The sequence below is a fragment of the Pygocentrus nattereri genome, chromosome 25, assembly GCF_015220715.1.
Source record: "Pygocentrus nattereri isolate fPygNat1 chromosome 25, fPygNat1.pri, whole genome shotgun sequence".
NCBI lineage: Eukaryota > Metazoa > Chordata > Actinopteri > Characiformes > Serrasalmidae > Pygocentrus > Pygocentrus nattereri.
Window position 1 is genome coordinate 10,284,951 of NC_051235.1, and position 24,625 is coordinate 10,309,575.

The window sequence follows — 24,625 nt, forward strand, 5'->3', positions numbered from 1 at the left end:
ACATATTTAACATACCACGAAACAACTGCAGTGCTTATAAATGCGAATAAGTCCATTTGTCTCCAAATGTTCGTCTTAATCTCTGTCTTTTCGTAGCTACCGGCAAGGTGAGACTTCGTTGCTATGCGACTGAGTCAGTCGTTGAGAACCAGTGCTTTTGCGCTGTGTTGCACACTTTGGAGCCAAGATTCAGTGTCCAGTCTCAAAAATATGTTACTGACACAGCGATAAAATCACTAAAGAAAACTGGTAGGGTGGCTGTAACGTGCTGCGCGGGCATCCGTTATCACAGGATCTTATTTCACCCGAACGGTGCATTTTAATGCAGATAATAAATTTACATTATGGATCATTACAAATACTTTGCTTTAAAATTACCAAGTCCTCAGACATTAGGACAATAGAAAAAAGATGCAATAATAATTGCATCACAGCCCTTTGAATCGTAATCGAATCGAAACGTGAGGTGCCTAAAGATTCCCACCCTTAGTATATATCAAGAAATGCAAGATTTAAGAGCTGTCCTGAGGGACAGGAGTATGACATAATGGGCTTGTTTTCTAGAGTACAAGATAATAAATGTACAGAATTATTCAGTAAGCGGGAAAAGGAAGAGAAGTACTGACTAAAGTGATTAGCTAACAGTGGAAGAAAAAAAAACTAGATATATAAGAAGCTAAAAACATTTGGGAAAAGCAGCATGATGAAAATAGAGAGGAGAGAAGGGGAGACTGGAGGAAACCACACTGGATTCCAAGCTGCGTCCTGCTGTTGGAGCGACAGCAACAGTATGCTAATACGAATCACGAGGGTCCTCGTCCATTACCGCTAAAAGATGTATTTAACCTTACTGGAGTTTCTCTGTGGAATTAGGAACTGGTGTTTGAAAGATTTTTGCCATGCTGTCCTACAAGAGGGGCGTTGGCTTAGTCTTCACAAAGCACTGCAGGACTGTGGGATGGCCCCCACGCTACCAGCCCATGGGGCTCTCCATCAGTAATGTGTTTATAAAAACGTGCACACATGCACATGACAAATGACTGTAATGGATCACAAGGCCATCCATCATGCCTAAGAGCTCTTCCAGTGCGCTCTGCTCTCCTCTCACTTTAATATTCCTTCTCTCTTCCGCTAAGGAGCAGCGTTTATTGCTTTAGCTGTCCTCATCTGTCCTTTAATCCTTTTGGACCAGAGGCATGCACTGGAGAAGGTGCAGCACAAAACGTGATGTGGCCACAATATGTGCTCACAATGCATGTGAAATTAGCATATATTACAAAAGCTGCAGATAAACATGCAAAAAGTAAACAAGGCCACCTACTAAGGTGATGTTTGGACAAAGTCTTTTCTAACTCTTTCTAGCATGCTTCTTTTCATTGCTGTCTATGGAGCACACCACAACAGAATCGCACACCTCTAGCCTGTGCAATGTACTTTGCATTTGAAAGTTAAAAAAGCCAACTTTTATGCTGAGTACCCTCAAAAGAGCATCACATATCCACAGCTGTCCAATCAATGTTGAGGATGCCTTCGTTCTAGACTCTCTCCTAAACTGTAAAGAATTTCTGTAATTTCTACAATAATGTTCTGTGTTTAAGCCACTATGACACTTGAAATGGTTCACAGTTTTATACATCATCTTATGTTGAATTCTGAGAATACATTTATAGCCATATAAAGTATAATCTATACTGTATTAAAGACATTTTATTATATTAAAGACCTGGCTACTGCACCGTATTGTTACAACTTTGTAATAATGGATCAAAATGTATAGTATGATCAGCTTTCCTGCAAAATTAGCCAGCTTACCTTGCACAACCTGTACCAATAAAGCAATGATAATGCCAATTTCAGATTGCTATAGTATTCAGTTTTGCAGTGTCATATCAGCGCCAAGCTATTGGTGACATATATTCACTTTTACACATTGAGTTTAACACTATACAACTCTAACTTAAACAATGCCTCTGGAGCTTGTAAGACATGCATGCAATTCTTCAACTTATAGCCTATAGCCTCTTATTTGTTGAAAGAATTAATTGAAAGAATAGCTTGTATAATACTCAGAAGGTATTGTAAAATACAGTAATATACTGCTGTTAGTATGTAGTCTTTTACACAATATAGATTTGTGCTGCACAATGTGTCAGGCCAAATTTAACCGAGATTGCTCTCTGCTTCTGAGGCACACTGTTTAAAACGTACAGCAAAATAGTACAGCTGTCAACAAAAGAGAATGTGCGAGCGCAGTGTAGAAGAGACTGTGGAGTTCATTAATGAAGATCCTACAGACAAAAAAAAAACATAATACAGGGGTTTAATTCTGTTGGTAAACATTCTTTTAACACGTCTTCAAGGTCTATGCCTCTGTCTAACCGCTATAACTGCTGTTATTGATAAAGAAACTCTCACAACAAGCCTTTGAGACAATACCACTAATTTAGATTTGTTTCAAGATGTAGACTAACTTTCACACATTTCACACACTACCTGGTGAAAGTTCACATCAAGAACATTGAATGGAATGCAGCACCAGCCACGCTGGTTTATTAAGTGATTTCTCATGATCATCCTTCAAATGCATATTTATGAAGTAGAGACATTCATTTTCCATAGTACTACAGTACTGTGTGAAAGTCTTAGGCACCCAAGACATTTTCAAAATCTATTTATATGTGTAGTTTGTGTGTATTTGCTGAGAAAAGTGTTATTTGAATAAACAACATTTATAGAATATTAATTAATAATGATTTTATATATATATATATATATATATATATATATATATATATATATATATATATATATATATATATATATATATATATAAAATCATTATATGTTAGTGTGTTTGTTTAACCATTTTCAAACCTCTACTCGAGGAAGCCCAGTATCATATGTAGATAAAAAGCAGCTCCTGGTTTGACCAGTCAGTGCTTCATTAAATTGTGCTCATGATGTAATTGATGATAATAACAAGTCTCTGAGGTGGCTGTGAAGGTGTCAAGGAAAAAATGGACCCAAGAAATTCTTGTTACTTGTTATTGTTTTTATGTTTATTTGAATTATGAATATGAATTTATTCTAATGTATATTGTGATAAACTCACTGCTGAGGTAAACTGTTTAAAAATTTGCTTAGATGCCTAAAACTTTTGCACAGTGCTGTATGTTGCAAAGAAACTGAGTGTTGCTTACTACGCACAGAATTTTTAAGGCACAATGTGTATTCTATATGCACCTGAAACCCGAAAAAAGAGGTATAACTGTCTCTTCTCTCCTCTCCCTCTTCTCCTTCACTTCTCCTCTTCCATTAGTCACTCAGTACTTTCTGTTGTGCTATAATATTATATTATGTAATATAGAACATTATATAATATATGTATAACTCCTCCAACTACAATCGCCTCCACATCAGTCCATATTTCAACCAGGTCTTGCCATATCTACACACCTGTGCTTCTCTCTTTCTTCATCTCTACCCCAGCACATATCATTGTACCCCAAATTCAAGTTTCACCTACTTCCTCATCCTCTCTCTATCCCTCTTCATCTTCTTTTATTCCTCTCGTTTCCCTCCACAGCCTCTGCTATCCACATGATACACAAAATCACAGATAAGAAAAAGTAAAGCAGTGGGGAAAAAATGCCCCTGCAAGGGCAAAAGACACTTTTCCATTAGTTCTCACTGTTGCCTGAGTAACTGAAGCTTGAGTGACAGCTAAGGTAGTTCCAGCGAGTGGTGGTATGTGCTCTCAGCCGGTAAAGAAGGACGCAGATGGGAGTGAAGTCTCTGCACTTTTTAAACCACAGCTTATGGTTATGAGACATGATGCTAACGCCTCCAGCACATGGCTGCTGCAGCACGGGGATGGCTGTATTGCACTGTCAGGGAGGATTAACCGAGTCATCTGCACTACATGCAATAATGTTGCGATTGCTATCACCATACTTGAAACAGTGAAACTTCTGCAGGCAGAGGGATGACTCATCTTTAAGCACCCCACATGGGCTCTTGCACAGTGGCAAGATCTACAGAGAGGAAAGTAATAAAAAAAAAAATTATCAAATGTTGACATTAAATATTGATCTTTACGTGGGCTGAAGCGTTGTAGTCTTTTCATGGAGGCTGCAAGAAAGCTTTTCACATGTGCTTGCACACAAACATACACACAGGTTTACTGATATACAATGTCAGGGGCCAAGCATCATTTTATTTTATATATATATATATATATATATATATATATATATATATATGTGTGTGTATATATATATGATTTCTGGTAAAAAGAGCCATTAATTACATTTTTTTTTTACAAGATACTTTTTTTTACAAGATACAATGCTTCATGGATCATGAGAAGCACAAAATGCAACCAGCTTCCAAGACTGAACTTTGGAGGTGCAGAAAAATATCCCCGCAAGTCTCTCAAAAATAATGGAAGCTGTAATAAAGCCTAAGGGTAGACAAACTATGTACAGAAAAATCTCACGTATTATTGAGTTGTTGAAACTCTTGTGTCATTTTTTTGCCTTTGCCTTTTTTGCTGACACTGGGAAATGACTATTGACAAATTATTAAGGGGAAATGAAATAAATAATGGGTGGGCTCTTACTATTACACAGTATTGTATTGTAAACACACACACGCACACACACACACACACACACACACACACACACACACACACACACACAGAGGCATGTTAGTGAGTGTTGCACTAGTACAAGTGGATAACATTTGTAACATTGTGTACTCTTACTGTGGACTTTTTTAGACATACCTACTCTTTTGGTCCTCTTTGTAGATATACATTAGATGACAGTTCATTTGTTGCTGTACAGTTTGTGTTAATCCTCACTTACATTACAGCAAAAAGATGTGCTAACTTCACCAAGCACTGGCTGCATTGTGGGTATATCACTGAAGGAAAGCAACTTTAGCTGTGTTCAGGCAGAACTCTAGGCTAGTTCTGTGCTCCTATGAAGCACAAGTCTGTGCACAACTGCCATAATAGAATATGGTGAGTGGATCTGATACAATGGAAAATGAGTTTAAATACAATGTAATATACCAAATAAAGTGTTCACTGAGTGCTGAGTCTAAGTACCTTACATATGTAATAAAGATTTTCTACCCTACACCTATTCTTAATCCTTAACCTCAGAAATAAAAAATGTTATGGAATGTTTTTGGTATGTTTTAAAACGTTTTTAAAAGTTAAAAATATAGCTTTCGCAAAAAAGAACTTTACAAAGACAGGAACATTTGGTTGGGTCTGACATAGCGGGGTACGCATTTTTAACTGGTCAAGACATTTTTGTCTTGAAAATGTATGTAACCCAAATCTCACTCACCTCTGCCTCACCTCTCTCGGTCCATGGTTTCAACAGTGCCTGGCATATGAAGTGAAAGACAGAAGAATGCTATTTGTACTGAATGGCCCTTATCTAACACTCTTTAACAGGAGCAAAAGTGACACAAAAGAGATCCAATAGGCCTCACAAAGGACATCTTGCCCTGAATTAGAGTTGTATAGTTTTTTTCCCCCTTTTTTCAGACTACGGACCACTTTGGTCACTCCAATTATATTCTATCAATTAAAAGAGCAATTATGGTCCACCATCCTTCATATGGTAATCAGTCAACCTCAGCAAAGGGCCTGGAATGACCTCAGTAACAGAAGAAGAAATGGCAGAACAAGAGAAAAAAAGATCAGAGGAGCCCCCTGGGGCAGGAAATCATCCAACAAAAATATAAAATATGCCAAAAGTTTCAATAAAACATGTCAATATGCACAGCAAGACTTTTCAAATTTTGCAGTTGTAGTTCAAACCACGTGAACGCATCTAACATATGCTGTCATGTGAAATACCATGAACATTACATATGGACATGTGTGGTAAATGTATATTTTACGATGTTAATTCATTTTGTGCAAAAAAAAATGTCATTTGAGTTCTTTACTGGAGGCTGTCAGGAAGATACCAACTGGAGAACTATGAGCAGCTTTGCAAAGTACATTGTAAATGTTCTCTAGGTCTGATTTCCCTCAGGCTAAGATTAGCATAATAGGTACGAGTGGATCGATATTTCTCACTCTATTTCCCTATTTTAGCCCACACTTAACAGATTATGGCAGTACGGATCAACAAGCCATGACATTTAAGAGAAATAAGCAGGGATCACATTCAGGACTGATTTCCAAATGTAGCTCTCATGCATGTTTTAACATCAATGGTATCAATAAAACATGAACTGAGAATTTCAAATCAGTATTTTTTTGACGTTACCAAGGCTCTTTATTGAGTGTCAGAAAGTGGCACTTCTTCTTTTGTCAATGGCATTGTCTGTACTAGGGTTCTACTGATTTATCCAAGGATTCCACTGAGTTATTGCCATTAACTTCCAACATCAAAGTTGCTAAAGGGTACTCTGGTTTGAGTGTCTTGCACGAGTTCAAGTTGTTTAACTGTTTTAAGGTCTGAGAATTTCTGCTGTTTGAGGTGAAGAAAATTAACTGGCAATCACAACAGTCCTTAAAACACTGGTTAGCTATAACTACTGGAGTCCATTTAATTTTGACCACATATATTATCAGCTGATATCAGCTTTTTGAATAATATTCTCTGGTAAAATCACTACCAGCCTACTTCTGTCTGTTCCACAACAGCACCACAACAAACTTGAGATCACTGGTGTCAGCTGGGAGTCGTCATCGTAAGACAGCTCAGCTCGTCTCCCTGAGGGCCACTATAACAACATTCCAATGAGGACGGATTCAATTATGTACCTTTTATTGCATGGATTTTTAATCCAGGGGATGAAACCAATAGCCTTGCCCAGCAACACAGTCATAAACCCCCAAAATTCATTTAGGAGATAATGTATGTTTTAATAGCCCACATTGGAGGGAGAGATCATTAAATTTAAGACGTCCTAAAGACAACCAAATTGAAACTGACCTCTTCGAGCTCGCCACTGTAGCAATGAAGATGTCAAAGGGATGGAAGCATTGTGCTTGTGTTGATAAACTACTAGATAAAAAACAGTTACAGTTCTGAGAAAGAGACTCACAACCATGAACTCCATGTTAGCTCTGCAAAATGCTGACATATCACACCTACATTTTATATTAGTATAATATAGCATTAGTCCATTTCAGAAAAAGCACTGATTTTGCTGAAGGTTAACTAATACTAGACAAATAGAATGCATAGACCGAATTCAGAGTTATAATATAATATCTCAACATTAAGTTTCATTAATTATTTATTTCAGTACTTTTTTCCTGGTTTCAGTGCAGTGAAATTCAAGCTGATGCACTTGTATCAAATATGGGCTTCCACATCTCACTAAGACTCCTAACTCAGCACTTTCTGCACCAATTCCTCTTATTATCCATTGGAAAAAGCAGAAACACTCCAGGGAGTAACAGACTCTAACAACACTGCACAATATCTTATATTCACAAGATCCTTATACGCTTAAACGTACAGCAGAGAAAATATTGATGCATGTTTCTGTTAGAGCAAAATCCAATCCATGACACAAATTCAATAACCATGATCGTTAGTTTTCATTAGACTGCCATTTGACTGCAGTGCAGCGCTTTGCGAAAAGCTCTGTTGCGATGCTCCCCTATAGGAATTAGAAGAGCCAATCATTTTCTTTGGGGATGCATATTAATAGGCATAGTAATTGGGTTGCTTTGTAAACATAGCCACAGAATGAGAAGAATGAGTGTAATCAGTAACCACAGACATGGCCCTGGGCCTCATGTGCTCAATTTCAAACTGGAAAACAATGATAAAACACACTGCTACTGGATGATGTTCTAGCCTAATCCATGGATGGGCAGTTCCAGTTCTGGAGGGCTTTACCAGGGCACAGTGGTTTCACACCTGATCCCACTCATCGGCTAATTACCAAGCTCTTGATAAGATGAATCAGGTGTGTAAGAGCAGGATAAACATTAACTGTGCCCTGCTGTGGCCCTTCAGGACAAGGACTATTCAGCTCTACTCCAACCAATGGATTTGGGTTGCATTAGCCTTGCAGGGTTGATAAGGGATCAGCATATAAACCTCAAATTGCAGCTCTACACCTACAGAGGAGCAATGAAACTGGTTGTGAATGAATAACATGCACCAATAACTCCAATTATATGCATGTCCGCATATGTCTAACTGTAACAAAGTCAAGTCAGGATGCTTAATGTATTCACCTGTTCCCCATAGATGCACAAAAGCTGGTGCCTTCCGGACAAACCTTATCTTTTCTAGATAAGTATATGCTGACATTTCATTGCAACTTTTGTAATGAAATCCAGGCAGATCCCAATCTATCGCCAGTGACAGCTCATGCTGATAGAATCCCACACTGTGATTGTCAATTGTTTCTCATCTTGTGGCCGCCACCAAAGCCATTTAAATAACCTACAAGCAATCAGGTCCTGTCTTAGTAATTGGCGGGTCCATTTAAGCATACATCAAGAAGGATAACGCTCTGGCACTCACTTTGATTCACCAATGATTGCAATACGCAAAAGGGGATGTTTACTGTTTAGCATAATAACAGTAATTGCTCGTCTCTCAACTTAAAATGGGGGGAAAATAGAGACGGAGAGAGAATAAAATGAAACCAGGGAGGAGGAGATTGTGGCTGATGTGATGAACGACATGATTGATTGCTGAAATTGGCCTTTAACAAAATCCGTTCAGCCTTAGCCTGGGGCATAATCACTGACGATCTCATGCCGGTAAATTGCAAATAGTTTGCTTGACCTGTAACCTGTATCTATGCAGGGAGTCAATGCATTAACAAAATGAAAATTGAGTTGAGCAGAGATTTTAATATTCTCTGTGATGGATAATCTTTAACACTGTCCCACCTTTTCCATCACACATTCGATAAGGCAAATGTGCTAATTAATCACTGGAATGTTTACATGATGGAAATGGACATTCGTTTTAAAAACCTGTTAGCCCACTGTAGATAGGTAATATGAGGGCTGGAGAATTTGGTGGGGAAAAGTGTGGAGGATGGGGATGCATGTCTAAAACCAAGAGAAGGAAGCAGCGTATGGCTTTGAATGCACTTCACATTTCTACTGTCTTATCAACTATTCATACAGATACATGGATATATTACTCTTAAGGCTTTACTCAACCACTACTGTTCTCCCAGGCTTCAGCTAATTTTCAACACTAAATTAAGTATTTATCTGGATAACTTACCGTCCGGGAAATAGGTCAAATGAAGCATGTATGAGTTATTTTTGTTTGTTTTTTTTTTTTTTCCACGTTCAAATATCAAGCTGCACGGTGGCGTGGTGGGTAGCGCTGTCGCCTCACAGCAAGGAGGGCCTGGGTTCGATTCCCCGGCCGGGTGACCGGGGTCCTCTCTGTGTGGAGTTTGCATGTTCTCCCCGTGTCTGCGTGGGTTTCCTCCGGGTTCTCCGGTTTCCTCCCACAGTCCAAAGACATGCAGTCAGGCCAATTGGGTGTGCTAAATTGTCCCTAGGTGTGAGTGTGTGAGTGACTGTCTGTGTCTGTGTCTGTGTGTCTGCCCTGCGATGGACTGGCGACCTGTCCAGGGTGTATCCTGCCTTCCGCCTGAAGACTGCTGGGATAGGCTCCAGCTCCCCCCTGCGACCCTGACGGAGAAGCGGCTTAGAAAATGGATGGATGGATGGAAATATCAAGCTAAACTGGAAAAACAATGATGGGAGCTAAGTGAAAATGGTGCAGTAGCCCTTTAATGAGTAAATGAGTTTAATGAGTAAATAGCCCTGATATGTTCACAAAGAAATCAGGGGCTGTCATTAAAGTTCTCTCATTCTTGCTGTGTGTGGGCTGCTGTGGCGGCAGTGAGGCCTATGCCATGGGAAGAGTTCAGTGCTTATGTTCCATTGGGGCAGCATACAGTGGGCTAGGCTCCACTAAATCAATCCTTCCTTTGACTTGCACCATAAAGGTATGAAAAAAGCACATTTTAAAGCAAGATTTAAATATCCAGAAAGCCTGAGTTACACAAATGCCAATGGCAAGTCTAACCTAAGAAATGGCTCAATTACAATGAGTTAAGACAACAATGGGTGGACCTAAGGGGAACCTTTAGTTTCACTTGTCAGCAGCATTAAGACGACTGGCTATTGATTAAATGTACCCAAGCCCACTTGAGACATTAGCTGAACGCACCTGCACACACTCAAAAGCCTAAATGGACAATGCATCAAATCTGGGCCCTGTCAGTGGCAGCTAATCGCTAATTGTGTGTCACCTGTCTTTTTTGACATGACGGTCCCAAAGTTCAGATGTAAATATTTCAGAAGTGTGGGTTAAGCTGAATTATTGAAGTAGCTTAGGGCTTATTCTACTGCTTAGCTAATTACAGCCACTAGAAATCACTTATAAAGGAGAGTATTGACCATAATGTCCTGGCTAGAGTGCTCAAGTGAAAAGAAAAAAAAAGGTTTTGAGCTTTTACAAGTGTTTCTTTTTTGAAATACATTTAACGTGAAAGCTCCAAAAAGTGTAATTTATATTACAACTGTCTGAAATCACTGCGTGTTCTTTTTGAATACAAACATGCTTAGTAGATAGGCTAAATTGATGCACATGAAGCCTGGTAAAAGGAAAAACCTTATTCAGCTTTCCACACACACAAGGTCAGTAAGATGACTGGTGCCAGGAGCTTGACAAGTACAACCAATTATATACTCAATTTTGCATGTGATAAACTCAACAGTTCTGCATGTAATAAACCACAAGCTTACAAAGTCCAATCCCTACCCCCACTCATCCACAGCTGGACTCTAAATAGTGTCAGTCATAGTGCTGGCAAATAGTCAACTACCTGGTACATTTCAGGGACACAATAAAGGTTACGGTACAGGCGGTCTCATATTATGCATGTGCTAATATCTAGGTTAACTGTGTTGCAACTGTGTTAAACTGATTGCAAATCACTATTAAAGAGGAGTAATGCCATATTTCTCCCAATGACACCACCAATGACCTGGTATGCTATCAAACAGCAAAGACCATTTGCCCTTGGGCATTCCAGTTGCCTACATTTTTTCCTCTTCTCTGCATAGTAAAGCTAATTGTTGAGATGTAAAGAGGCAAAATTTTTGCGATTTTTTCACTCAGGTAAATCCAGATAGATGGTACATGCTACCTATGCAAATCCTCTATGATGAGTGAATGTTATAATTAAAATTTTCATTATTTCAGCTATTGATTCTTATTCCCCATTAATTTCATATTTTGATCATTTGATTTGATTATTTTCAAAAGTATAGTCTCACTGTTTTTCTGGTGGGATGTGTGGGACATTGAGTAAGATTATCTAACACCTTAGAATATCATAGACTATGAAAGCTATACTGATCTGCAGGCCATGAATGCAAGGATTTCTATAGATTATTGTTGGTCATTAAAAACAAAAAAAAAACTCCTATGTTTTGATAAGTGGGAAGCAAAAACATAAGCAATAGTATATAAGCTTTAGATATGAGAGGATGACCATAGGGTTGCATAATATACTGTTTCTTTATTTGCTTTTCAAGATGATGTAAGAGATTAGAGCAATGGCTATAAAGACCGATTACAACTTAGCAACAGTAAATATCCAAACAGAGAAAGACAAGAACAAATACACATACCCAAAAAAAAAAGAAAAAAGTGTATGTGATGTTCACCGATCACATTGATAATACCAAAGGAGCCAATTAATTCAAGAAGTGTAGGAATAGTTTGCCTTAAATTGGAGAGAAATAAAACTATGTCATCTGCATATAATGATATACGATGCTCTACCTCACCAATCTCTATACCTCTGATACTAGTATGTGTTCGAATGGCTATGGCCAAAGGCTCTATGGCAACAGTAAATAAAAGAGCTGACAAGGGACAACCTTGTCTCGTACCTCTGTGTAATCTAAATGGAGAAGAAGTCAGCCCATTAGTGAGAATTCTAGCAGATGGGTTTGCATAGAGAATACGAATCCATTTTATGAATCCATCTCCTACACCCATTCTCTGGAGAACATCAAACATATATTGCCATTCGATACGGTCAAAAGCTTTTTCCGCATCCAATGACAGTACAGCTCTATCCTCTATTTCAGTACTTATATGTACAATGTTTAATACTCGCCGAATGTTGTGGAAGGCATGCCTCCCTTGTACAAAACCATTTTGGTCCTCGTGTATAATTTTTGGTAGTAGGGATTCAAATCTTGCTAATACTTTACACAGAATTTTGGTATCATTATTTAGAAGTGAGATTGGTCTATACGACTTTCTATCTATTGGACATTTCCCAGGTTTGGCCAACAATGTAATTAGCGCACAATTTAGAGTCGGGGGTAGAGTGCCAGATTTGTAGGACTCCATACATATACATATCCATAAGAGGTGGAATCAATTTACTCATGAATACTTTATATATTTCTATTGGAATGCCATCAGGCCCTGGCGCTTTCCTTCCCTTCATGCTGCTAATTGCATCAGCTATCTCTTCAGCTTCCAATTCTTGTTCCAAAGAAGCAGAACCAACTTCATTCAATGTAGAGAATTGTAGCAAGTTAAGAAATTCTGACTGCCTTTGTTGCGATATATGTGATTATTCTGAACTGTATAGGGTCTGGTAATATGTTCGAAATGAACTATTTATTTCTTCTGGGTCAGCTGTTATGCGTCCATCCTCATCTTCAATTGCATTTATATTCCTCTCTGACTGCGATTGCTTAATACGCCAGGCCAGAAGTTTCCCTGTTCTCTCTCCCTTTTCATAATAGCTCTGCCTTAGGCGCCACAAGCTCTTTATTGCCTGGTTCGATGACAATTAATTATATTGAGATTTTGGTATATGCAACTGTGGAATAAGTCTAGAAGGATCACTACTTGAGTAAATTTGCTCCTCCATTATTTTAATTTTATCTTCTAGCTTTTCAAACTGAATCTTATTATCTTTTATTTTGCGGCTTGTATAACTTATCATTTGCCCCCTTAGGAAGGCTTTAAAAGCCTCTCATCTTACTGATGCCGTTGTTTTGTTTGTGTTAAGTTCAAAATACATGTCTACGAAAGTTAGGTAGTGCATATGTAAAAGTAACTGGAGCATGATAAGAAATAACTATACTATCATACCAACTCTTTTTAATCTGGGGCTGAAGATGGGTTGACACTAAAAAGTAGTCAATGCGGGAGAATGTCTGATGCGTACTTGAAAAACATGAGAACATTCTAGTATTAGGGTTATAGTATCGCCAAATATCTATTAAGTTAAAATCTTTAAAGCACTGATGCAGCTCTAGTCGTGTTTGTTGATGAGATATGTCTGAGCCTGTCGACCTATCAATATCTGGGGAGAGGGCACAGTTAAAATCTCCTCCTATTACAAAATAACCTGGCATTGAGGCTAGTAAGAACAGATTTCTAAAGAATATTGGGTTATCATCATTTGTGCCATATACATTTACTAGATTTATTGGAACAGACATGAGTTTTCCTTGGATAATGATATATCTCCCTGAGTGGTCGCTGATTGTATTGGTTACTTGAAAAGGGACTGATTTATGTAGCAAGGTAATTACAGCTCTTGCATGAGAGGAAAATGATGCAAAAAATGTCTGACCAGACCAGCTTCTTCTTACTCTATCTATATTGTCGGACGTTAAGTGCGTTTCTTGGAAGAAGGCAATTGTAGATTTTAATTGCTTTAGCCTGCTCATAACTTGTTTCCGTTTAACAAGGTTGTTTAACCCTCTTACATTCCATGAAGTGAACTGAATCTCAGCTTGTGAAGCCATTGTGCTGGACTGTAATTGACTAGTATTTTGAATACTCATTCTGACTGCTGTAAATTGAATTAATCGTACACTCAAAAACGAACATGTTGTTAACACAAACAAAAACACTTCTGTAACCAAATACTCCTACTCTTTCCATAACCGAGTAGGTCCCATCCCTTGCATTTCGACCTGGCTACGGGGCAAAGCCGATCCACACACTGAACTTTCATGGGGAGCAACATAGTGCATGCAACAGACCTAACCTATCCCCCGTCGCCCGCATAGAGTTGTGTAAACACCATTTGAAAGAAGTTGAAACTGTAAACCATTAAGCAGATTTCTTCTTTTTAAACTAAAGAGGTAAAAGAGTATTCTGAACATCTTACTAAACCAGTGTTCGTTTCTTGAGTCACCACAGAACAACGACAACATAAAGTCAATTTCAACTGATTGGTGAATCATATAAAATATTTAGCCATTGAAGCAGACCACAAAATGATCCTCATGCAGGCTACTGCTAACCCTGTTAACCTATACCTCACGTAGACTACAAGAGTTTAACTACCAGCTGGTAGGTCAAATGATCATTGCCTACTTATCAATCAACATTAGCCTCATCACAGTCGTGTCCCATCCCACGTTGTTCCTGGCTCCTTCCCAGACCCTGAACAAATTTCCTCACTTCCACTGGGCAGGTAAATGAGCTACGCTTTCTCTTGTATGTCACGCAAAAGGTGGCTGGGTGGACGATGCCATATCGGAGGTCGGGAATGTTGAAAGATCGCAGCTCCTTTTTCACCCTGTAGAAGCATTTTCGCTGCCGGTGGAGCTCTGCTGAAATGTCAGGGAAGAACAACACTCGCCTGCCCTCGAACAGAATGGCGCCCTTGTCCCTCGCTGCCTTCATGGTCCTAACTTTGTCACTGTAGTTCAGGAATTTCATGATGACTGCTCTTGGACGTGTATTCCTGTGATGCAGAATCAGTTATACCTTCATCTGTTCTTCCGATTCTGTGCACCCTTTCGATTGTTAAGGGCTTAGGAAAAACTTCCGAGCCGAGAGTTTGAGGGATCCATCTCTCCAGGAAAGCACACGTCGCCTCCCTCAGCCCTCTCCGCGAGCCCCACCAGGCGTAGATTGGACCTGCGGCTTCGGTTTTCCAAATCGTCAACCTTCAGAGTGAGTGCCTTTATGGTAGCCTCCATTTTCTCAGTTTGCTTCTGCAGGGACTCTATATTGACCTCACTGGTACTCATGCAGCTCTCTGCCTCGCTCATGCAGGTTTCATGGGCATGCAGCTCCTGTTGGACATTCTGAATAGCGGTGAATAACTCATCAAATCTAGAAGTGAAGTCGTCTTTCATCGTTTGGATGGCTTGTAGTATCTCGCTCGATGCTAGCTGTTCTCGGCTGTTGCTAGCCTCCACCTGAGCTGTTACGTCCGTAGATTGTGGCTCCACATAGGTTTCTGTTTTCGTTGTTTTCTGCACCGTTCTGAGTGGTTTTGTTGTAGGCATTTTGTCTGTAGTGTAAGCTGTTTCGATTTCTATTTCAGAATTAACGTGGCTAGTAGTCTTTAGTGCCGAATTTTCCAGAATATTTGCGACGGGCTGCGGATTGCGTCTAACTAGCGCCACGCCATAACCGAAAGCCCCCATATACTGTTTCTTAATTGTTATCTTAATTGTTACCATTCAGACTGGTCTTAAAACAATGACTCAAAGTATCATTCTGTGCTGTGTGCACTTTAACCGATCACAGATGTTCTTTGGGTGTCTGAATGGGTCATGGTATTCACATGATCCAACACACATACATCACTTTGGTCAGAAATAATCCGGCCCAATAATATTAACCATACCTATAAGGGTCCACTGAAATTATATCATTATGCTGGAAGGTATATTGCACTTGCATCATGAAGCAATATAGTATTTTGACCAAATTGTGTAGTTCTAACCAGAACAGAGACCTTAACTGTCGTCCATAAACTAGGGATGGGTATTTCAGTCAAATTTCATATTTAAATATTAAAATCCTTTAATATTATTGCAAAAATATTTGAAATCTTACCCCTACCAAACAAAAGCAGAGAAAAAAAAGCAGGCAAAAATATGTGTCAAAACAGCATCACTGGGCATCTCACTATTAGTGCACTATATTAAAGCCAAAACACAAATCCATAATGGGTGACGTGACTAAACCGAACCAGTCTAAATGCACACATGCTAAGCTTTTGTTTCCAGCTCAACTAATAATTCTAGCCTAGCCACACTGTACCTTATATCCTGTCATACTTTAAGCTTGAAAACAGCATGGTGAGGCATTTCTAATCCAGAGTTCAGTAGCCTTTAGATGGCTATCTAGTGGTGCGTCATGTTTTCTCCATTGGACTAAACAGTGTAGATTCTCTGACCAAACCAAGTTCCAGACTCTACACTGCACACTTGGTGGATCACTGAATTCTTATCATCTCACAGTTTTTAAATATGAGAATGAGTACAATGTTTGAGAGAAGCTAAATTGCATATCAAACAGTCTAATTTACTACTTGATTTTTAAACTTTCATGACCACTGTAAAATTCTGACTCATCCTTAATAGAAATACACCAGAGTCTTAATTAGCTCTAAAATAGTTTATCTAGGTCAGCATCTAACCCACTTTTTTTCAAATACTACAATATCTATCACAAACATTTAAAGAAAACACTGTTCAGCACTATACTGCAGTACTCTGAGTGACAACACTGTAAAATAAAGCAAAATACTTCCCATTATGGAGCAAAATAACAACACATTAAACTAATCCACAGAGAAAATTAATTACAATCTTGATGATAACCTGTCAACACAGATGACTGGCAACTACCCAAAAGGACAAAGTACTAGATGGTGCCTTACCTGTGACTGACAGTTCGGTGGTTCTCCGAACCACAAAGTTTCCAAACTTTAATTCACACGTGTAATTTCCAATGTCGTCTTCTCTGACTTCCTTAATGGAAAGGGTATCCCTCTTCCTCACGATGCTTTGCCGCCACTGCTTGGGTTTACACTCCTTTAGGGTGAGAGAGAATGAGAGAAGGGATACAATGGAGTTCATGATAACCTCATATACACATTTCATTTTGCTGACATGTTAATGAATTGATTTGAAATGGGAGGGCTTCAGTGATGTCAACAGAATGGATGTATTAAATTTCAGACTTGACAGTGTTTTGACAACAGCTATAATTTCAGCTTTGAACAGTGGCCTTGGCAAAGGATGTGTAATGTGTGTGTCAATCAACATATTTAGTACTTATTAATTTCCAGTTTGATGAACAGATGAGTTCATTATTGTGGCAGAGAGGGAATCCTGAAACACTCAAAGGTTATTTGGTGCTGTGTCCATCTTTCAGTCACCCCCCCCCCTCCTTTTCTTTACACCATTGCACTCACTCTCTTCATTTGAACTCTCCTATAGCAGGCTTCCCTGTAGGTCAGCCTCCACCTGCATTCAGAGTGACTGTACTCAATCAAACCTGTTACAGAGCCACAGAAAATAACCAGGGGGCTTCCTGGTCCACAGCCATTATTCCTCTTTTAATTTGATTCACAGAGAAACCAAAGAGGAGCTGCAGTCATCTAATCCGACACTCATCTACTTTTGATGAATTGACCAAGTGCCTACTCCTCCAGTATGCAGTTAGCCGTGGGCAGCCAGAGCCGACAGAGGCCCTGGATAAACTCCCATAACTTTTCCTTTTCTGGCTCTGTGTGTGGGGTTCTTTTTTAGTATTGCACCACCTCAGGGCATGTAAGGTAATCATAAGTAGAAAAGTTCATTTTCTACACCCTTCCTCCACACAGATATGGTTCATAGGACTGAGCATAAAACACAAATCAGAACACATCAAGATACAAGTGTGTGTGTGTTTTCACAGTTTGAGCAGCACTGTGGTAAGGCAAGAAAGCAACCAAGTTGGAGTATGATTTATTTTACTTATATACATACATGCATACATACATGTACAAAGTGTGGGCTTATTTTACTAAATTTAATGATAACACAACTAAATACAATAAATGTAAAACAAGAGTTGCGTGTAATGGGTGTAACACCAGCAGCCTCATAAGACACTTACATATACAACATTCTGTAAATCTTAAGTAGTGCAGCAGATTTGCTTTAGAAAGCTGCAATGAAATATTCTATGGACGCGCATAGGCATTTCCGTACATAAAAGTCTAGATAGGATACTTTGATTTTTGAATCACCTTATCATAAATGCTACCAGAATGAAAACTACAAAGCTGAAGCCAGCACCGTGTTCAAATTTCCCCCTTCCGCCTTAAAAAGCCTGAGCCTTAGCCGTTATAATAATAACTAATGCACCATTTGAAGTGTAACAGTAAAATTCTAACAAGAAGCTGGCCAACTCTAGCCTTGTGTTCTGAGTCTGTACTGATTTCTGTAGCCAATAGCATTGCATAAATCACCAACTTCTAGGTAGCGTAAGTTTGAACTTTTTGAACAACCAGGGGCAAATCATCTTGTACATATGGTTGTTAATATTTTCAACTGTAGGGAAATGATCACAGCCTTTTCACATTTGATTTTGAATCTTTTCTCATATGTTCACATCTTTCATGCCATGTCCATTTTTTGTGCCAAGTAATGAAGAGTAGGATCAGGAGGGGGAATGGATAAACATTATCAGTATTGATAAAATCCTAACAATGCTCATACCAATCCAAGAGTTTTTTTTTGTTTGTTTGTTTTGGGGGTGGGGGGGTTTAGATTGTTAACACATGACAATGGGTCTACACCAAACAAGGTAGGTGTGAAAGCATCCTTAGAAAATAAACAGGGCTCTGAAGGAAGGTGATATATATGCATGTGCATCTTACCTTGTACCATACAATCTCTGGTTCTTTGCCAGGCTGGACATAGTCCTCTATGTCAGGACAGAGGATGTCCTTCCCTTTGCTCAACTCGGCCTTCTCAAAGTACTTCATTTTGGAGTTATAGCACAGGTCGGTGTCATTCTCAGACACTGTCAGCGACATAGACACTTTCATGCAGTATGTGGAATTTCTGCAAAAGAAGAAAAGTAAATGAATGTTTGAATAAACACTGTTCATGACACTGCTGCAAACTTTTAAAATAAAAAAAGAGTTGCAATGTGGTTTCCTTTGTCTTTGTCCTTTTTTGGAAAGCCAGCATTATTTTCTTTTCATAACCTTCATGAAACATTGACAGGGTAAAATTTACTTTTATACGATGATAAATCATCAACAGTCAATTATGTTATTCATTATTACATTGTTGCCAGCATTTTTGCCCCTCACATCAGAACAACCCAAATCCCCTAAAATAGATAAAGTGGGCAGGAGCCCCATTTCTCAGGTTGGTTAGAATGCTGCTTTCAGCAGCTTTACAGCGCAATAGAGTGCAGTAACAGCCCCAATTTAATTTACTGGAAAACAATTCCCCAAATGCAAATAGGAATGAAAACAAATGCCAGAACAGAACAGATATATGGAAGCCTGGAGAGGACAAAGTGCACTTGGTAAGCACAAGGCAGATGTGATGAAGTATAGCTCATGAGGATTATGAGGATAATCTTGTTGGCCAACAGAAACAGTACAAGCAAAATTGTAAGTGTAAAATGCTATGGTTCATTCTGAAATAAAAGGAAAATGATTATGGTGGTCTGACTACCTACAGTCTGCATTATGCACCAACAAGAACACATGCCCCACTTTCACAGCAACCCTATTACACTAGGCTAGACATTCCGTGTAATGAGTACATGCTTAACATTAATGCTGTACATATGATACATTCTGTACTATATACTGCATTAAAGTTTGTTCAATGTTTCTACATTTAACAAAGCAAAAAAACTGGATTTAGGTAGACGAACATGATCATGGCTTAGAAAAGCAATATTTATAAACAAGATCAAACACTGCCTATCATTTGTCACTGTTATGATATTGACCTTGGTAATTTTGCAATCACTCAATAGCTTCAGTACAGACGTTGTGTTTTTACAGAGATGTGTTTTGCTTGTCTTCCAGAGGAGACAACTGGAAGCCGAACTGACATTCTCATAACACCAACATGAGAATAATATAATTCCCTTTGCCTGGCAACGCATGCTGTCGGGAACATTACAAATGCCTGCAGAAATGCATTGTGTTTGCACAGCCGTTTTAGCATGAATATCGATGATGGAGGAGAGATGAACCTGGCAAATCTTGCATTGTCTATTGAGAAAACTTGGGGGGTGTACATAAAATGGAGGGATAAAAGAAGGTGAATGAAAAAGGGGGGGAGAAAGAAACTAATGCTTGAAGGCAGGCATGATAGTCAACAGCACCGAAGATTGATTGAGGCCTTTGTTTTCACATATTATGCAGATACAGTGCAAGCTAGCAGAAAATTACTTGCCAGAATTGATGTTCTGTAACTGTTCACTCATGACAAAAGTTTGAAAAGGGGGAAAAGGATTAGAAACAGCTGAACAGCTAGGTTTAAACAGGGGAGAGCAGAAACCGGCATTAGGTATAGTCCTGTAGCCCGACATGTGGTGCTGCTAAGCTCAGACTGTAATTTCACTTCATGTCGCCTCTCATTAACTCAACTCTGGTTCAGAGCTTGTAAAACCTATCAATAACAGGATGCGGCCCATCATACAAGCCAAAGCCGGCAGGAAAGGCCAGCAGCAAACATGTCTCAAACCACTGAGCAGTCAGAAAATTCAATCACCACATACACTTCCACTAACCATGGGCTGGCTAACTTCTCTGAGCTATGGACTTCCAGCCTGTTTGTGATTAGCAAGCTAGTAGAGATGCGGACCCTGGCTTGTTCCAGTTGGTTGATCTTTGGGCAAAAAGCCTACATGGGCCATCAAGATCAATGGATAGGGCTATTGACTGGGTTACAAGGGAATTCAGAAGCCAATGATCAATGCATCTGATCACACCGTATGCCTCCATCTGTGCTCATACTGCTAACAGGCCTGCCTCAGATAGTCAGAGTTCAATAGTCCATCACTGCCGCTTCAGCAAGCACGGACTTCCAGATAGGTTGCCTCCTGCAAGGTCTTCAGGTCTACAGGCCTGATCAGTGAGGGATAATGAGCAAATTTAGCATTTAATCTCTAGGAAGGAAAAGCTGATTACAGTCAGTCAGATGGAAACACCCTGCTGCAGCTGGACCCGACACTATGGTGAGCTGAACCACAGGCTGGCCACAAATCTCTGTGACGAACAGGCTAAATGCACCACTGACTTAAGTGGTGCACTTTTATGAAGCACAGATGCAAATGCAACATGATGTGGAGATTATAAGAAACACAGCACAGCAGATGGACACCTGTGTAAATGAGATCCCCCGAGCCCCCCACCGCTGCTAAATATTCCGGGTAGCACTGCTGAACCTGTCCATGGGGAACACAGAAGCATGTCCAAAGAGGGAGAAGTGATTGATGGACTAAGCCAACTCCTACAACACCTTTCCACTCACCACCTCTCCTACTTTGTGATATTTGGCCTACTGCTCTATTTTTTTCCCTGTCTGTCTTTCTTAATGGGCAAGGTGACAGTGTATATATATATATATATATATATATATATATATATATATATATATATATATATATATATATATATATATACCAACATTTATATAATATACCAATATTTAGACCAAGATTTAAACCAATTATAGAGAGCCTTTAACATAGTAGCAACAATTCACTACTTGTTTAGGTAGTTAAACTGCATAGACTCTTTTATTACTTTTACCAGTTGTTTGATGACTTGAAATGTGATAGATTACATTGCTGCTGCATTTTTTATGTTCCAACATGTACATTATTAACTTGTACAACTGAAAGCATGACACATATTGTATAAGGAGAAAACATTCTCAAATATTGAGATGCTATATTTTTGCCATACTGCCCACCATTTTTTCTTTTCCTCTTTCTTTTCCTCATTTAGATTAGACCTGCAGCAGGCTGGTAACAATGGTGCTCAGGTGGATAAGTGAAGAAACAGTTGTACACTTGACATTGATGGGATTCTGCAGACAAGAAGAAATGAACTAATAGTAAGATAATGTCAAAATGGTATGACTGTGTGTGTGTGTGTGTGTGTGTGTGTGTGTGTGTGTGTGTGTGTTTGTGCGCGCTTTATTGCTAGGAAGAAGATGGCAGGGCAACTATAAGGCATTACCGAAAAAAAGGCCTTGTGACAAAGCAACAAAAAAAGGTTCATTTCTATGACAGCTCGCTGTTCAGCTTGCACTAGCAGTGAATAACATTTCTGTTGAAAAAATTCTGCTGAGTTGCTGATGGTGCTGATATGTGTTTCACTGCTGATACTGCATGGACTGGATGTGTGTGTGTCCATGTCCATGCATATGATTGCCTGTTATGGAGAAAGTGGCCCTGCAAATGTCTTCAAATTCCCTAAGTAGTGGAAATTCTTAGCTCTAGTAGGGCAGGCTTTTCTTACTCATCTTTTCTCATGCTGTTTCACTTGTCAGTGAGTTGTTCAACATTTAAAACTTTCCATTTGACCAACTCTTGTCAAGGTCACCTCCACATTTGTCTGAAAATGGAGAATGCAAAGTGAGAAAAAGAAGATATCCGTATGCATGAGGCATTTCAGTGGGTGAAATACTAGCAGCTCTACAGTCCCCTTGATGAAGTCAGAAAGGGTAACCATTAGTTCCTACTGTTTACATGAGTCTGCTTTTTGAAAAGAATACTAAGCCACTTAAAAATCAAAAATAACACTCAAATATAAAATTAACAATACAGTGCAAAAGTCTTTTAAATTATATGTATGTAATACATTGTGATCTGATGTCACACTGTTATGAGTTAAATTTCTCCTTGAGGAGGTCCAGTATATACAGTTGCCATCCAATACCTTGTCTTGTCAATCAGGCTTTCAATAATGGGACAGAATAGAACGGGTTCTCAGCAGCCTAGTGGTAGGAGAGGTGAGCCAGCCACTGGGAGGTTGCAGGTTCAAGTCTCAGGACCACGACTCGGTATACCCGGTCATGCCCTTGGATAAGGCACTTAACTACTCCTCAGGTGGGCTTTGCTGGTGCTGCCTGACTGGGCATATTTAAGTGGCAAAATGATCAATTTCTCTTGTTGGATGGATAAACAAATAAAAATTGTAATAATGATCTAACAAATCCTTGCAGTAGCTGGTGTGCACTGAGAGGTCATCAGGAATTCTTTTACCTGTATCTTTCTAACCAAGTTTTTAACATATTTAAAAATACACAATTCTTCTTATTATTTTTTTTATGGTTATGTTTTAAATATCTTTTTTTGTACAAAATGAAGCCGAACCATTTTGATTCATCATGATTCATTGAGTTTCATTTTTCAATTTAATGTGTTCATTTAAATGTGTTCAAAAACATCTTAAAAACGTTTTTCAATAATGCACAGATATAAATACAACATAGAGAAAAGGTCTTCATGTAGAAGAGTAGGATTAGGGTGACCATTTGCTAAAAATGCCATCTTAAAAACATTTTTTAGGAACTGATTGCAAAGACTTTAGGCACTCTATAATGCATGATGTCTAAAGATTCAGGGAATGAGCCCAAAATGCTGCTGAATTCTCAGGGCTAGACTGAATCTAAAATGGACTGTTTTGTGGAATACAGTGTACAGTGGAAGCATGCATTGTGGTCTCTGGGCCAAAGAAAAAAATAACCATCCATACTGTTGCCAACATCTGTGAAAGCACTATTAACACTGAAAACCCATGATTATTTTAACATGCCAACCAAGCCACATTCTGCAAGATATGTCTACATGTATATATATATATATATATATATATATATATATATATATATATATATATATATACACACACACACACACACACACACACACATATATATATATATATATATATATATATATATATATATATATGTATATATATATATATACACACAAAGTACTGTGTGAAAGTTACATACACAGAGACAGATATATATATACACACACAGAGAGAGAGAAAGAGAGATAGAGTGAGAGAGAGAGAGAGAGAGAGAGAGAGAGCGAGAGAGAGAGAGAAATAACAATGCAAACATGATTAAATGTTTCTGTATCAGTAGACCTAATGGTATAGGCACAAATTAACACTGCATTACGTCCATCTCACAATCTCACATCTCGTGAGTAGATAATGGTAAAACTGCTCATTAAATAAATACATTGTATGCTGTATGAAAGTATGTCAAGGTGTAAGTAATAGCATTTCTATAATGCATGATCATGCCTGAACCTTTGTGCTAGGCATTAAGGAGCTTGGAGGGAAATTAATAACGTATAATTAGCAGGATCAAAGCAGCTGTTGTATGGGAATTAGGTAGCTTGTGGACCACAACCCTCGCCTGGTTAAATCATTAGGCTAGGCCATTAACTTCCTCCTCATTGCCACATAGTCCCTTTGCTTGGAGACTAAGATGGAGTGAGAGCACTCCATACACTACAGCCTACTGGCTCTGAAGAGGAGAAACAGGTCAAGCAGCTGTGGCTAATTTCGCTTTTATATGCAAGCTCAGATGAGATTTCTCATACAGAAGAGAATCTTTCACTTGCCTTAATTAGAAGATTATATAATGAGAAGATTTAGGGTGAATGCCAACATAGCTTTGACTGAGGTTTAAAAACAGTCCTTGAGCCTCCATGGCAAGCCTCAAGTAATATCATGACTTATGACTTTTCAAAGGTTTTGTCTGGCTGGTGAGTGATTAACACTTAGAAATCAC

General features: G+C 38.9%; 1 protein-coding gene across 4 annotated transcripts in view; it reads right to left on the bottom strand.

Annotated features, from left to right (window-relative positions):
- The window catches only part of il1rapl1b (interleukin 1 receptor accessory protein-like 1b), a 432,112-nt gene that overhangs the window by 222,240 nt on the left and 185,247 nt on the right, over positions 1-24,625 (bottom strand). For all 4 annotated transcript variants that reach the window (XM_017722075.2, XM_017722074.2, XM_017722078.2 and 1 more), the window contains exons 4-5: positions 18,703-18,889; positions 16,714-16,867 (exon numbers count right to left, since the gene is read on the bottom strand). In XM_017722075.2, coding sequence (XP_017577564.1) covers positions 16,714-16,867; positions 18,703-18,889 — 341 coding nt within the window. The remainder of the gene's footprint in view (positions 1-16,713; positions 16,868-18,702; positions 18,890-24,625) is intronic.